Source organism: Genypterus blacodes, unplaced genomic scaffold (assembly GCF_046128005.1).
Source record: "Genypterus blacodes isolate CSIRO-AG114 ecotype Tasmania unplaced genomic scaffold, CSIRO-AGI_Gbla_v1 ptg000128l_1, whole genome shotgun sequence".
Classification (NCBI taxonomy): Eukaryota; Metazoa; Chordata; class Actinopteri; order Ophidiiformes; family Ophidiidae; genus Genypterus; species Genypterus blacodes.
This window is the reverse complement of record NW_027466930.1, coordinates 609,537-624,432: the sequence shown is the minus strand read 5'-3', so window position 1 is coordinate 624,432 and position 14,896 is coordinate 609,537. Positions and strand designations below refer to the sequence as shown.

The window sequence follows — 14,896 nt, the reverse complement described above, 5'->3', positions numbered from 1 at the left end:
CGCTACATCACGTCCACTCTCCAGCATGAGGCCAATTATGCCTCAAATTATCTGATGGCTGAGATGCAGCATGTGGCAACAGTGACATATAGATTCCACTCAACTTCATCACTTGGCCATATAATCACTGATTTGAGATCTCTGTGTATGTGTGTGTGTGTGTGTGTGTGTGTGTGTGTGTGTGTGTGTGTGTGTGTGTGTGTGCGGTGGCTTTGCAAGGGAATTTTCCATCCAGCCTGTGAATCCAATGAATTCCCAAGACATCTAGGAATGCTTTCATGGATTTCAATTGATTTGGAAAACCCAGTGAGATCCGGGGAATAGCCAAGTGTGTGTGTGTGTGTGTGTGTGTGTGTGTGTGTGTGTGTGTGTGTGTGTGTGTGTGTGTGTGTGTGTGTGTGTGTGTGTGTGTGTGTGTGTGTGTGTGTGTGTGTGTGTGTGTGTGTGTGTGTGTGTGTGTGTGTGTGTGTGTGTGTGTGTGTGTGTGTGTGTGGGTGTGTGTGTGGCTCAGTGGGGGGCAGTGGCTCAGTGGGTAGTGCTTCCGCTTGGGAACCAGAGGGTAGCCGGTTCGAGCCCCTGCCGAGGTGCCCCTGAGCAAGGTACCGAACCCTCAATTGCTCCCCCCTCTGCGAAGGGTGGTAATGTAATGTAAGTCGCTTTGGATAAAAGCGTCTGCCAAATGATCGTAATGTAATGTAATGTAATGTAATGTAATGTATGGGGGGGACATACATTTGACTGCTGGAGTGAGTGTATGATGGATGACTTGTGGCTCAGCAGGCTGGCCTAGGAGCACTCTGTTAACAAGCCTGCTCCTCAACCACACAGAGATCAGCATCTACACACTCCACACACACATCTGCATCCACAGCTGATTCTCGTTGACATTTGTAATCATAATAATAATAGTAACCATTGATATTTTTGTTCCCAGTCTCATTTCTGTCTGACAACCTTAATTCTTCCCAGTAACGATGTCATGGCATGTGATGTGCTTCATGTAAACATCACTCGTCTGTGTTTGGTATTTAAAACCAACTTATTGTATCTATTTATAGCTTCCATACAGCAGCTCAGTGTGAAAGCTACAAACACTAAAGGTCATGTCAGCTCAAAAAGCTGCTACCAGTAATTTTCTAAGGCCGTGACTCACTGCATTGTTTGGTCCTTCCTTTGTTCCCGCCGAGCACAGTTCACTTTCTGTAACACGTCGCTGATAAAACTGCACCTGAGCAAGAAAGTGGCTCACATAACTACAGTGCAGTAACACAGAGTGTATGATGACCTCGATATGTGCGGCTTCATGTCGTCTTATTATTCGTTATTGATGAATAATTCTTGACTTCATTCACTAATAATGTTTTTTCTTCAAAGAGACATCAAAAATCATAGATAGTCAATAGTGAATATTCAGCGCTTCCACTATGAGGATGTTTGATCAGACTTCATCATAAACCCCTGTATGAGAGACGCTCATATGTCTAATTAATTCAAACTCTCTCCCTTAATTGTTGAGATCCTAAATAGCTCCATATTTAAGCATAATGTGATGACTTGCTTGTCATAAATGACGACGCTCCGTAGCGATGCACAGCGCAGCTTTAAGCTCATCCGCTGATCCTTTCATTATTCTCTTTCCCTCTCTTGTTTTTCTCCCACAATCCCCCTCTCCACCCGCCACCTTGATGATACCGTCTTTTCCACTCGACAGTGGCTGGCGAGGACTCCCTGAGGAATTTCAAAAGCTCTCAACTTCACCTCTTTCTGACAGATATTTTCACCTTCAAGGTCTCGCCGCCGTGTTTTGATTGAACGGCGGCGCGGCGGCGGGGCTGCAAACTCAAACAGAGCCACCCGCCTCGGAGGAGCAGAGCTGCTCATGTGATCATTTCTTTACCATCACTGCCGCGACCTCTGTTCTGTTGGGACCGACGGAAAATTATTATGCAGGGGAAGCGAAAAAGAAAAAAAAACAGAGCAGGAGGTTTGACGAATGCGTCGGCTCTTTGAGAAGTTCAGATAAGGCTGCTTTATTTGCTGAATTTGATTGGACTTCGCCGTTCTCATCTCTCACACGACCACGACCAGATCATGTAAATTCGTCGACAGTCAAAGGGAAAACCCACAGATGCAATTAAGTCCCCCCCTATGTAGATAACAGAGCTAAACCTCGAGCACTCGCTTTGCCTCCAGAGTGCAGCTCTGAGATCCCCGGCCCATCACGCTGAACAAATAAGAATCCTTCCTCGACAGGATCACCCAGTCCACCATTTGCTGCAATGCAGAGGCGAGAGGAGCTGTACACTGTCTTCCTCCCCTCACCTTCCCCAAGACGTCACCGTCACACTCACGATGCGCACAGCGATTACACGCACTCCGCGCTGACCCCTCCGACTGTGGCCGTATGTATTTTTAACCAGGATTCAGCTGGGTATGAGGCATGTACAGCTTATGATATTCCGTAATTGGATTTCCCATAAAGCTGATGCCTTAGTCTCACACACCACTAATCCTCCCAATCAGAGCTACGGGGCCTGAAGCGCGGAGGAGAGAGGAAGGACGGAGCGTGACGCGAGGAGGGACGACAGATGAAGAGGGGTGTGGACTGTGCTGCTGCTGCTGCATTAGGACGGCGCGGTGGCGGCGGCGTGTTGAAACACATGGCCTCATCACCGCCTCCGTCTCTGAGAGGAGTGAGAGGAGGCAGGAGCGGGCGAGGACAGCTGGAGGAAGGAGCCAGGGACGCCCGAGTTTAACATGTCAGACCACAACAGAGAAACATTCAAACTGTTGCTGTCAGAAGCGGTCGCGGTCTCAAAGAGCGCCGGGCTGGAGGAGATTAGACTTGCTGAGTCACTGCAAACAGCGACAGACGCCTTAAACAAAAAAAGACGCCCATCAGGTAGATTCAAGGACCAGCTTCCGAAAGCCTCTAAATGATTTGACTCCACTATGAGAGCAGCCCGGCTCAAGGTGTCCCAGGTACACCGACAACAACCCGAGCCAATTGACTTGTTTTGAATGCAATTCCGCACAGCAGGGGAAAATAGCTGTGGCAGTTGAATCCCTCTGGAGTGCTATTCTTATTTGGACGGTCGGAAAACAATCGGTAAACTTTTGGGACGGCTGGCACCTACATATACACGTATATTTTCCCATCAATGTCAAAATGCTGGATCTTGTTTTCCTCTGCCCCCCCTGCGTCCATCAATTGAAAGTGTTATTCAGCCGTGCTCTGTTTTTTCCCCGAGCATCTGGAAAGGCAGGAGAGCGAGGAGAGTGAGGAGATTCTGAAACTCCATATTCCAGAGTACAAACCAGCTGAGGATAATGTTTCCTGACTGGTGGTTTCGGTCCTTTAGGGGGAGTTCAGATTCCCGTTGCCCCATATTTGAGACTCATGCATGCAGCCACCAACAGGGGACAAACTACCTCCTCCCCTCGCTCACGTTCCCTTGCATGTAAACTAAACCTTGCCCCCCTTCTTTAGCCCCGGCTCATCAATTTACATATCGCAAGTCATATCCTGTGGCCATGCAACAAATCGCAGATTCATTGAGGGATTTGCGTTGCCAGGCTTGATTACGGCGCTGAATTTTAAAGCAGCGCCTCTCGTCTGCGTCTCTGCGAGGCAGAACGGAATAAGTCAATGAGGACAGGAGATGGTGGGGCCGGGGGTTGTTTAACCTTGAAGGCATAGCGAAAGAAGAATTCCCTTGAGCCTCTCCGGGTACTGGGTATGTAGAACCCACCTCCACGTTTCTCATCTTATTAGTGCCCTTGCCACAACGCTGAATGATAAACATTGGAGACCGCAAGAGAGATGGAGAGAGAGAGAGAGAGAGAGAGAGAGATGGAGTGAGAGATGGAGTGTGTGAGAGAGAGAGATGGAAAAACACAGGGGCTGAGATGCTGAAGTGAACTGTAATCCTATCCCGTAATCCCAAAAGCCATAAAAAGTCTCAGTTTCATTTCCAGGCCCACTTTATATCGTCACCTGGAGAGCAGACAATAAGTTTTCTCACATTAGAGCAAGGATGTGTTCCGCCTCGTCCTCAGTAGAGCCATTCTGGACGCGTGGCACCGCAGTCGCTACCGTCATATCAGACCAATTAGGTGACAGCCGTTACATCCTCAGGCGCCGTGACAACCTGCTGGTGCTGATGCTGCCGCGTATATGAGTGGAAAGTATGAAAGCGAAATGAAAAGAATGAGGTAATTTGCTCAATTGAATGACGCAAACAATTCTGTGTTTCTGCCTTTCTGCTTGTATTAGTGTATGGATCTGGATGATGACCACCTTCTAACGCTAACCACTATGAGTTTAAAGGCATGAAAACCATTAACTCATTGCGCAACAAAAGTCTTCAGTGCAATACTAAATATTTTATCCTCTTATACGACACCCTTAGGCAAAAAAAAAGAGCTTTACTGGGAAGAAATCCGGAAATTGTGAAAGAAATGTGAAACGGATTTTGACAAACTTTGACCACTTGAGAGCAATTTTCAAACTTAAGCTCCTTTATGCATAAAGGACCAGAAGTTGATCCCCTTACAGCTTTGGGGATTGGACTTAGGAGTGGTGAGCAGCACGACAATGGGCGAGGATGGGAAATACGTTGCAGAAAGTCTCTAAAGAAGGAAGTAAGGTAACATAAAGCCATTCATCTCCAGGTCTCCACGTCATGCTACCTGTGGAAGGCTGTTTAACTTCCTCAGCTCAGCTCCACAGATGTCTACACGGCAATTTGATGGACAGGGTGTAATGGAAATGCAGGCTAGAGGAGAGATGAAGGAGGAGGAGGAGGAGGAGGAGGAGGAGGGCTCCTGTACTATCTAGCTCTATTCCAGGTTTACATCACTTTGCTATAAATCACACACACACACACACACACACACACACACACACACACACACACACATACACACACACACACACACACACACAGAGCGGTTAGTCACTTCATCTCACCATCTCCAGGCCTCTGCAGCGTCTTCCCGGACGCCGGCGTCTCATAAACATAGCTAAGCCTCTGAACTCTCAAACCCTCTTTTCATCATATTCCAGCTCTGTCAGGGCTGCAAAGGGCATCGCAGAGACGCTTCCCATTGAGGCCTTTGGAATAGATTCACTCCAAACGGCCTTTTCATTCCGCAGCTGCGATGGATTAGCTCTGTCATGGGTCCAGATTAGGTCGCCTTCCTGATCTGCACACCATGCCGGGGAAAATAAAGACACACACCAGGGCGATGGGGAAAAGGAGGAAAAATCAAATTAAAGGACGAGCTCGCCGCCTCGGGCTGGTTGATGGCCGCTGATAGCGCCCTTCAATATTTCATCATACATCAAGACGCCATGCATGTACACGCAAACACATCGACCCCCCCCCCTACCCGGGGGAGCGACCGCCCACAGGTTTTATGAAGCCATGTGTGAAATGGCAAAAGCCACACAACTGCACTGCACTCTGCGAACGAACCGTCGGAGGAGGGAGGAACAGAGGAAGGCGACGGTTGAGAGAGCACATCATGTTCATTTAATTCTCACTCGTGGGGATAGCGAGCGGTAATGACGCAGGGTAAGAGCCACGTTATGGCCAAACCCACATCACTGCGTCGCAATAAAACGCCTCTCAGACAACAATGATGGACACCTTAATGGCAAAACCACCTCCACCGCTAACGAGTGGCAGACGAGCCGGAGCACCTCGGAACTTCTGCCTTTAAATCCTGCGACGACATCGTTCCAGCCGTTACGTTGCTCATCATTCATTCAACCCCAAACATCCGCGCGTGCAATCAAAAATGCACAGGCCTTTGTTATGATGAAGGCGGCGCTGTCAGAGCGGTCGGAGTGGCTTGGATTTGTTCCGCCGAGCTGCCAAAAGGTATTTCTGACTCAATGTCATCAGCCGAGGAGTGAGCTCCACACGCCAACACATCAAGCGAGCCCCTCTGACAGAGCTGCTATCATGCTGCTGGTAATTGTGCCTAAATGCACACAGGGTCTCTGGGGCTGTGCTGTCTTTCATTACGTAAGATGGTTTAACATAAACCACGCAGGCTGCATCGCCATATCACTCCGAGAAATATGTTAATATCTATATTTTCCTCCTCTCCTTAAGCCTTCATGCTAGAGTGCCCGTACACTAGTTTCACAAGGTTATGATGCTTCAGTGGCCTGGCGACTGTGAACTGTCACAAGCGATCAGCTGTGATGGAGCCCTGGTTTCTGCGCAGACATGCAGCTTTGGCAGAGCTCTGCGGCGGCGGTGGCGTTCTCCTCAGAGCCCTGCGGCGGCGGTGGCGTTCTCCTCAGAGCGGCTCGCCATCAATCTGCTCGCTGGGAACACAGAGCCGGCCGAGCTGGACGAGCCGTGATCCGCCGCCGCCCGGTGTTTAGCAGTTTGGGAGAGCGAATCGGGACGCTCTCTGTTGATGTTTTGTATTCGACGCCACACCACGTCCTCTTCATCCCAGACGGTCCTCAGCCCAGGAATAACACTCCAACAGAGAGAAACCAAAAACTCTGTATAGTCGATAAGCAATAATAAAAGTGCTTCTCCCTCCCGAGTCGCCTGACCTTGGTCGGGACGACGCAGTCAATGAGGAAGAGCACAGAGTTCCTCGTCTCAGAATGCAGATGTGCTCTTCCAGCTGGAGTCAGGGTTACTGGCTCTTTGCTCACAGGTGTGTGTGTGTGGAGGACAGATGAGCGCGGCCACAATGTGATTTGTGAAACATTAATCTTTAAAGCGAAGCGAGAGTGACGTTAAAACGCTCGGCACACAGCCGGAGAGATCTTTACGTGACAACTCTTCAAAATTGTTTCCCTCTCCTTTGCTTCCTCGCCGGATTTCCATCTTTCCATCTCTGCTTTTTCCACAATTGCGGCGCCACGGTAAATGACTTTCTTTGGAATGAAAAATAATCTCCGCCACAAACGGCGCGGCCCACTCTTCTTGAGAGGTTTTCCTCATTGATAACAGAACAAAATGGGAAGCAGCCGCCACGTGCCGGCGGGCTGCAGGCGGACGTGTCCCTGAGGCACCTGAGGGGAGCGGATCACCACAGCGGCCCGCGCTTACTCCGCTTTCATTTCCAAATGCAGCAAATGGAACAACATTTCTCTTATCAGAAACTGTTTATTTGTCTGCACACAGCACAGACGCCAATGTGTTTAATGTTGCTGCAAAGATTCGGAGTCTGTTTGGTCCCACATAGCGTTTATCACCGCTGCTGCTTTTTCCTTTATACAACCAGCCGCCGACGCTTCTTCATCCCGACGCCGGGCTGATATGATCTTCAATAAGGGAACGCAGCCTTACCCTGTCTTTGTTGACTTATAGCGCAGGAGCCGGCCTATTATTTGAACTGTGGTGAACAGATGTGTGGAGCAGAGATGGGCTGTCACTTCGCATCATGTCTGCTGACAAAAGGAGGCTTGATCTACGCGGTGCGTTCAGGGGCTTGCCGTAAAGCTCACATTCAGGGGTCAGGCCTCTCCCAAAGTAAGCCTCAGCCCACGTTGGCTGATTACTGCTTTAACATGACGGTGTTTATGGCGCAGCTGTGGCGTTAAGACTTTTTATAGTTGTAGAAATGTTTATTGTCGGCTAAATCTATTAAAGCTGTGAAGTTTTATGAGCGATCACATATGTTTGCGAATATATATTTTCCTTATTCCCGCAGCTCTGCCTCACAGATTTGCTCTCATCCTTGATGCATTGATGGCCTCTCTCGCTCATATGTGCTGAATATGTCTGGCTCTGTTATCGTGGTCGTGGCCCTGGACGCGGCGCGGGTTTGGCCGGCCCATATTGTGTCTTTAATGTAATTGTGGGGCTGTGTGGTGATAATATTGTCATGTGGCGGCAGTACATCCATAATCATTCCACCCGAGTCTCCGTCTTCAATCACAATTCATCACATGTGGCCCAGAACATTAAGCAGACAGATAAGGAAAATCAATAGGAAATTCAAAGCCTTTAACATCCTTCCATCTGAGCACAACACAGATGATTGATATCAGCCAAAGCTCCAAACAAACCGACGCCTTTCCTTTTATCTACCGGAGCACAAACCTGTTCTTACACCGTCTTTACGCTGTGCCAAGCGCCTGGTGTTTGCCGTAAAGATGTATTTAGATTTAAAGGCACTACGGGAAAGCTGTTGTTGTTTTATCGAGACAACATCTGCCAGCGTCACCGAATCCAAGACAAACCAAATCTCCACGCCAGCAACACTTCTCCCCAGGTTGGCTCTAAGAGGATCTTTTGATATTCTGATTAAAAATTCATTGTGTTGAATCTGCCTGGGAGTGTGTTCGCTGATTCCTCTCCTGAATCTCATTACAGCCCCAAAAAACCACATTGGAGGGCAACTCAAGGCTGAAGAATGAGGTCAGAATTGGAATTTTTAAAGCTTTTTTTGGGGGCATGTTTGCTGTAGAACAGGCTTTTCCTCTCATGACCACAACCAGGAATTATAATTTCCTTTCACAATTCATCACCGTCTCATGTAAATTGTGCCGAATCTGCAGTCTCCTCAGGTCCAGGTGCTCTCTGGGTAAAAGAAGATTCCAGCATTAAAATGGGAAGAAATCCAGTCAGGTCACATCATAGCTCATCGCTCTATCTGACACACCCCCCCCCCCCCCCCCCCCCCCCCTTCCTCTGCCTCGGCCACTCTATCTTAACTGCTCCGTCAATCACCCTCTTCTTGTGGTGTCCCGCTCCCCTCTCAAAGGCGTCTGAGTTCCCAGGACACGCAACCTGACCCCGGACCGTTCCCCCCTCACCTCGCCAAGCCCAACGCCCAGGCCTCCGATGCAGCATTGGACCATTACGTCGCTGTTTGCCGTCTCGTGTTTCCTGTCAGACGCTTTGGTGAACAGTTAGGACGCAAAATGTGTTGCACACGCTGATGAACTGCTGGGAAAAGTGAGCCGACTTTCTTAAAATGGTGTCAGTCGGCCGCGCAAAGACAACGTGGCGTGTCGGGCTGCCATATTTCCTGTGCGGTGACCTTTACTTAGAATGAATGATGAGCCGCGTCACGGGAGCTTGAGTACAAAATATCTGCACTCAGCAACAAATCTAACAAGAGAGCCGGAGTGTTGTTCACTTTACGCCCATGCATGTGTGATTGTGTGTGTGGCTTCAGAGTGCGCGGGTGTGTGAGTGTGTGTGTGTGTGTGTGTGTGTGAGGGCGTCTGCGTGTATATGTGCACACACATGCATGCATAAGTAGATGCCTGTGCAACCATGAACGACTCTCCATCTGCGCCTCCTACACAGCTGGACTGTGATGGCATGTCCCGGCAAAACCCCCATCGCCTCCAGGACGCCCCCCCCTCCCCCCCCCCCTCTCTCTCCCTCTCTCACACACACACGATGCAACTTCGATTACCTTCTCACATCAATTCATTTTATCTCTAGACCTCTCGCCTTAATCCTCTTCCCCAGCACATCGCTCGTTCTCGACTCTCTCCAAACTTGGCCGCGATGGCTGATCGCCAAACGCTCTCATCGGGGCCGAAGCAGGTGACCACCCCCACCGTCACCTTAGGAGCTCCTCTCAACCGTGGCCACGTCTCGGGGAGGCATTTCCTCCCGCGTGTCGCTCTGTTAACCGTCCGATCAAACTAACGCAACAGCGAACGCGTGCAGAGATTTGGTAAAGGGCCAGTCTAAATAATGCTTCACCACGTACGGCCGTTTGGGACGCCGGCTCAGTCGGCATGTCGGCCGCTGGTCGGCGTAAAGGTCAGTGTGAATGATGTTCCGCGTCTAGGCAAGAGTTAGGCACGCTTGTTAAGCAATAACCATAATCAAATATGGAGATATGGCAGCGTATCAGGCATCTGCTGGCATTTCCTCCTTGACAGTTGAGTGAAACGTCCATTTTAATCGTCCCCCCACTTTCTGAGCCTCACTTACTCACTCGTTCACCATCCTAGCATCACCATACATCATCCTGCCTTATGTTCAAACACAACATCTAGGCAGAACGCAGCATATGCATGAATTCCTGGTAATTAATTTTGCAGCATATTGCCCGGGACGGTCGATATAAGCGCTGCAGCGTTCACTTATAGCGTCGTGGAAGTCGCCCTGATGGCTAGCAGCTCTGCTCTCTCTCTCTCTCTCTACTTCCTGTTTGCTCTAGCTTTTTTGGAACCGGGACATACAGCCACAGCAACTCTTGGCTCATCCCGGTGCAGCCGCGGAAGGAATCGTCTGCCTCTGCCAGGGTTTAAGGACCTGGAAGATCCAATAAAAAGACGGGTAGGCACATGTAAAGAGGCTGGCAGAGGGGACACAGGCCATTAGCTTAATGACAGAATGAGGAATGGGGAACCGGGGAGATGAGATTCTAAAGCCAAGCATCGCAAAATTTCCCTTTAACGGGAATCAAGGCGAGTAATCGAATAAATAGCGTGGTGAGATAAGGCGGGGGGGGGGGGGGGGGGGGAGCGTGGGGTGGGGGGGTAGGTAGGCGCTTGATGTTTTCTTGCCTCAGGTGAAGAAAGAAGAAGAAGAGTAAACAGTGAGAGAGGGATGGCGGTGTCATTAAGCCGGCTGCCTGTGACCGTCAGGAGCATTAACGCCGTCTGCTTTGCTTTCTTCAAACACGCCGCTTTGAAGCGCTCCTCCGTTCTGCGCGAGCGTACCTGACTCACAGCTTGTACGGCCATTACCGCCCCACCAGTGGTAATTACGCCGTTTTTGCCAATTCTGATATCACTTCAAAGCGACAACAGTCTTTCCCGGTAAAGCGTTTACTTTTGCTGCGAAAAAAACACACACAAAGCCCCCCGAACAAACCTTTAAGGATTACTGAAGACACACATTGTTTAGCTGCCGGCCACTAATTCAATTAATAGTGTGAGGCTTTAAGCAGACTTGAAAGAAATCGCTCTGACACAAGCCTTTGCCTTCATTATAGAGGAGGATTTCCATATTTTGTTTTCTGTAAAGTAAAATAAATTCCAGTGGAGTTCAAAGTGAGTGACAGGATGTTTCGTCCGTCTTGTTCCTCTGTCGATTGCGGTTCCATTTAAGGGATTTACTGCAAACGAGGGGGAGTGATCTACAAGATGAGCGGGAGGGCGAAGGCTGTGCCAGTGTCTGTCCCCCGGTGGAGAGAGGGAGAGGGAGAGAGAGTGAGAGACGGAGAGAGAGGGAGAGGGAGAGAGAGGGGGGAGAGAGACAGAAAGCACACCAAAGCAAAATAACACTCGGCTTCATTTGCTGAACGCTGTCATTTTAACGACCGGCCGATGCCTGCGAGGCGTTCAGATCTCATCTCGGTCAGAGGAAAAAGGAACGTCTGCCCTGGAATAGATTTACTCCACAAACCCACATAAACCCTGAGACTCTCTGCAAGAAGGAGAAATCTTAGTCTAAACCGGCTGAGTGATAAAATAGATGCGGCGCTCTGTTGCTGACAAAGGTCTGAGTCATCCACATGAGGCCACCGACAATGATGAGGAGGATGATGATGATGAGGATGGTGATGATGATGGGGCGAATCTGAATATCCGCTGTATAAAAGTGACAGCTGGCAGAACAAAACAAACACGGTTGACGGATCAAAGGCGTTATAACACAGGACGTCTCCTCCTCAGTCAGCAGATAAGTGATATTTAATAAGCATCAGCTCTGTTTTATTCACTACATTGGTAGAGACAAGCTGAAGGGTTTGTGAGACTCAGCGGCTCGGCTTTACAACATTCCCAGGACACCGGGAAAAGCCTCAGATCATCCATTACAGCAAACAGGTTCACAAGAAAACTTCATTATGCCAGCGTGCGTGTGTGTGTGGGGGTTTGTGTGTGTGTGTGTGTGTAAAGTAGCAGATCATTCCAAGTGCGTCTCAGATTATCAATATGCACACAGGAGAGGAAGACGCTCTCAGCAAACACTAGCGTGACACGTGACAACCCCCCTCCTTTCCTTAAGCGTTGGCTTCTTCTTCTTCCCTCTTCACGACCTCGTGTTTGTGTCATGCTGAAGCTCTTGACGGAGACGCTGAGACGCTGAGACATGGAGGCGAGAGACGGGAGTCAGGGACCAAGTCTCCCTCAGGAAGCCCCCTTCCTCCTCCCCGCTCAAGCTCGGCCCGCCCAGAATTTAATTAAATTCCGATATCAGACCTTTTTATTCTAACCTTCCCCTTCGTCTTCAACATGCGTGAAATTGCACGGCGTTATCTCTTATTTATTCACTCATTTGCTTATTGTTTCTTGTGGATGCTTGGTCGGGGCTCTGGCAGCTCTGTGCCGTGTGATATGAGGCTCTGCTTCATCTCCCTCAGCGCTCAGGCCCACCTCCTCTGCAGGTCTGAGCCCAACTCATTTGCTGTCGTTGGTTGGGGAGCTATGGATTTTTCTCTCTCTCTCTCTCTCTCTCTCTCTCTCCCTCTCCCCCCACCCCCCATTCGCCCAATGACAGCACAGTGAGGTGCTATGAGGGCTGGGTGCTAATGAGCTGACTCTGCAATGCTGGGGGGAGATGCTCTGTAACACAGGGGGGAGTCAGAGGACAGAGCAGGCGGCGATGCTCTGCCACATGGCGAGTCAGAGGGGCCATTATGAGCGTGCCACGCCGCTCACACACACACACACACACACACACACACACACACACACACACACACACACACACACACGGCCCGAGCATCGCCAAAGTCTATAATCCAGCCGGAGTGGAGCCATTGAGAGTGACATCACCAAATTCTACTCTCCAGTCCGTTTCTCTCTCTCTGTTGTTTGCTCTTTTTTTTTGCTGCTGATCCGGAGAAATCGCAGCCAAAGGCAGCAAAACATAAAGGAGGTTATTTGTAGCATCAACTACAAATCAAACGGCGGCTCTGTGCACCACTTGCCACACTGGGATGGATGGTAACCATACAGCCGGACGCATAGAGAGGCGGGAAAGGAATCAGGTGTTATTTATAGGACTTAACATATTGATTTACACCCACTGACTGGAACATAAGGCCCCACTCTCAAACACTGAATCTCACGTGTGATGAAAGTTGACAAACACTCTCTCCGCTTTCCAATTTCACTCCATATACGCCAACAAACCAACTGTTTGTGCGGCCATTGTCTTGTCTCTTTTCTTTTCCCAGGGCCAATATGTCAGCACACATGATGGGGCAGGATTCAGCATGTTGCCAAGGAAACTAATATGACGGTGCATTCCTGGGATTTAGGAACATACATATTTATATACATCACATTTACCAACCGGCCGGGCTCAGACAGTCGCACGTATAAGCAGACGACTGAACTGAACACCGCTCCGGTCCAACTCAACCCTCACATGCAGGAATTAGCGGGGACACTGTGTGTGTGTGCGTTGTGTAATTCCACCAATTTATGGAAGGAGAGGTGAAGACATGACTACAGCCTCCTTTGATTGAACATGACTGATTCCCCCCTCCCCCCTCTGACCTGAGCTGTATTGACTCAGTGGTACTTTCAAGGTCTATAAGAGTTTGACATAAATAATTCTGCTCGGAGTGAAGCAGCGGGAGGGAGATGGGGGGGGGGGGGGGGGACTGGGTGGGTGATGGAAATAGAAGCACACTTACACGCATGGGTGACCGAGAAGCTGTTGGATGACTCGAGGTTGTCCACATTGTAGTTGAGGTGGAAAGGCTTCTCCGTGGTGTTTTGGTTGGTGTTGTAGAGTTGCACGGCGAACCTGAACGCGCTGTGCTCCTGCACCGTGGACCGCATGAAGAGACCCCCTGAACGCACCAGCACAGGGGCGACAACACACACACATACATCAGGCACAGCATTGACGTGCATACATGGTGAAAACATACGATTCATACGTTCATATTTAGTGTTTAACTCAGTGTTTAACACAGATGGAGACATTTTACAGAGCAGAACTATTAGAGCCGGACTGCAACTCAGACTCGAATGTTTCCATCTTCCTCATCAAACACTCCACTCCTTCTTCTTCTTCCTCCTCTTCTTGTCCGGACACCTTCCTCATCCTCTACACTCTAATATGACTAACATGTAGTTTTCACATCATTCTGCGGCAGCTTGAAGCAAACGGAGACTCAAGTTAGTGTCTCCGTCATTACGCAGAGCTCCGCGCAGCCTTGTCCCGCAAATCCACGCAGCTTTACAGTCTTCACACAACATTTCGCCTTTAACGAACACACAAACCGACACACATACACACACAGTCGCAACCAAACTGGCATGTGTCGCTTTCATCGCGCCGCTTACCGATGTTGATCTGGTTCGGGAATCCGGCGTCTGATCTGCCGAAGAGCCCGAGCAGAAACAGAACCACGCGTTGTGCCATTTCTCTCTTTTCTTTCTTTTCTCTTTTCTCTCTGAACCTTTTGCTATTCAACTCCGTGGAAGGTTCAGCAGCCGGAGCACGTTCATATACGCGCCGTGTGGAAGCGGAGCGCCGCGGAAATCCAGTGGAGAGATGATGGTCGCTCACAGTGCAGCAATTAGGTTCATTGAGGTGCAGCCCATCTGCAGAGCGTCTCTCTCTTTCTCTCTCTCTCTCTCTCTCTCTCTCTCTCTCTCTCTCTCCTTGCAACTAAGAGAGAGAGGGAAGGAGGGAGGGAGGGAGAGAGGAGGAGGAGGAGGAGGGTGAGTGGAAGAGGCTCAGATCTGAACTCCGATTGGACCTGCCGCGGCGGGCCAGTGTTGGTCAAACTTGAGCTGACGTTCAATTACAAAAAAAAAAAAGAAAAGAAAAGAAAGAAGAAGAAGAAAAAAGATAGGATAAGAATATAAATATAAATATCTCTTCTATCTATTTTCCTCCTCCGCTCCGCCGCAGTCATAAGCGCAGCCGCACTTGTCAATATTAGCATATAGTGTCGGACGGGATCGATATGA

At 49.5% G+C, this 14,896-nt stretch overlaps 1 protein-coding gene across 2 annotated transcripts in view; it reads right to left on the bottom strand.

Moving 5' to 3' along the window:
* gria3b (glutamate receptor, ionotropic, AMPA 3b) overlaps positions 1–14,342 on the bottom strand; it is a 65,388-nt gene extending 51,046 nt beyond the window's left edge. For both annotated transcript variants that reach the window (XM_076162762.1, XM_076162761.1), the window contains exons 1-2: positions 14,264–14,342; positions 13,606–13,764 (exon numbers count right to left, since the gene is read on the bottom strand). In XM_076162762.1, coding sequence (XP_076018877.1) covers positions 13,606–13,764; positions 14,264–14,342 — 238 coding nt within the window. The remainder of the gene's footprint in view (positions 1–13,605; positions 13,765–14,263) is intronic.
* Positions 14,343–14,896: the final 554 nt, after the last annotated feature.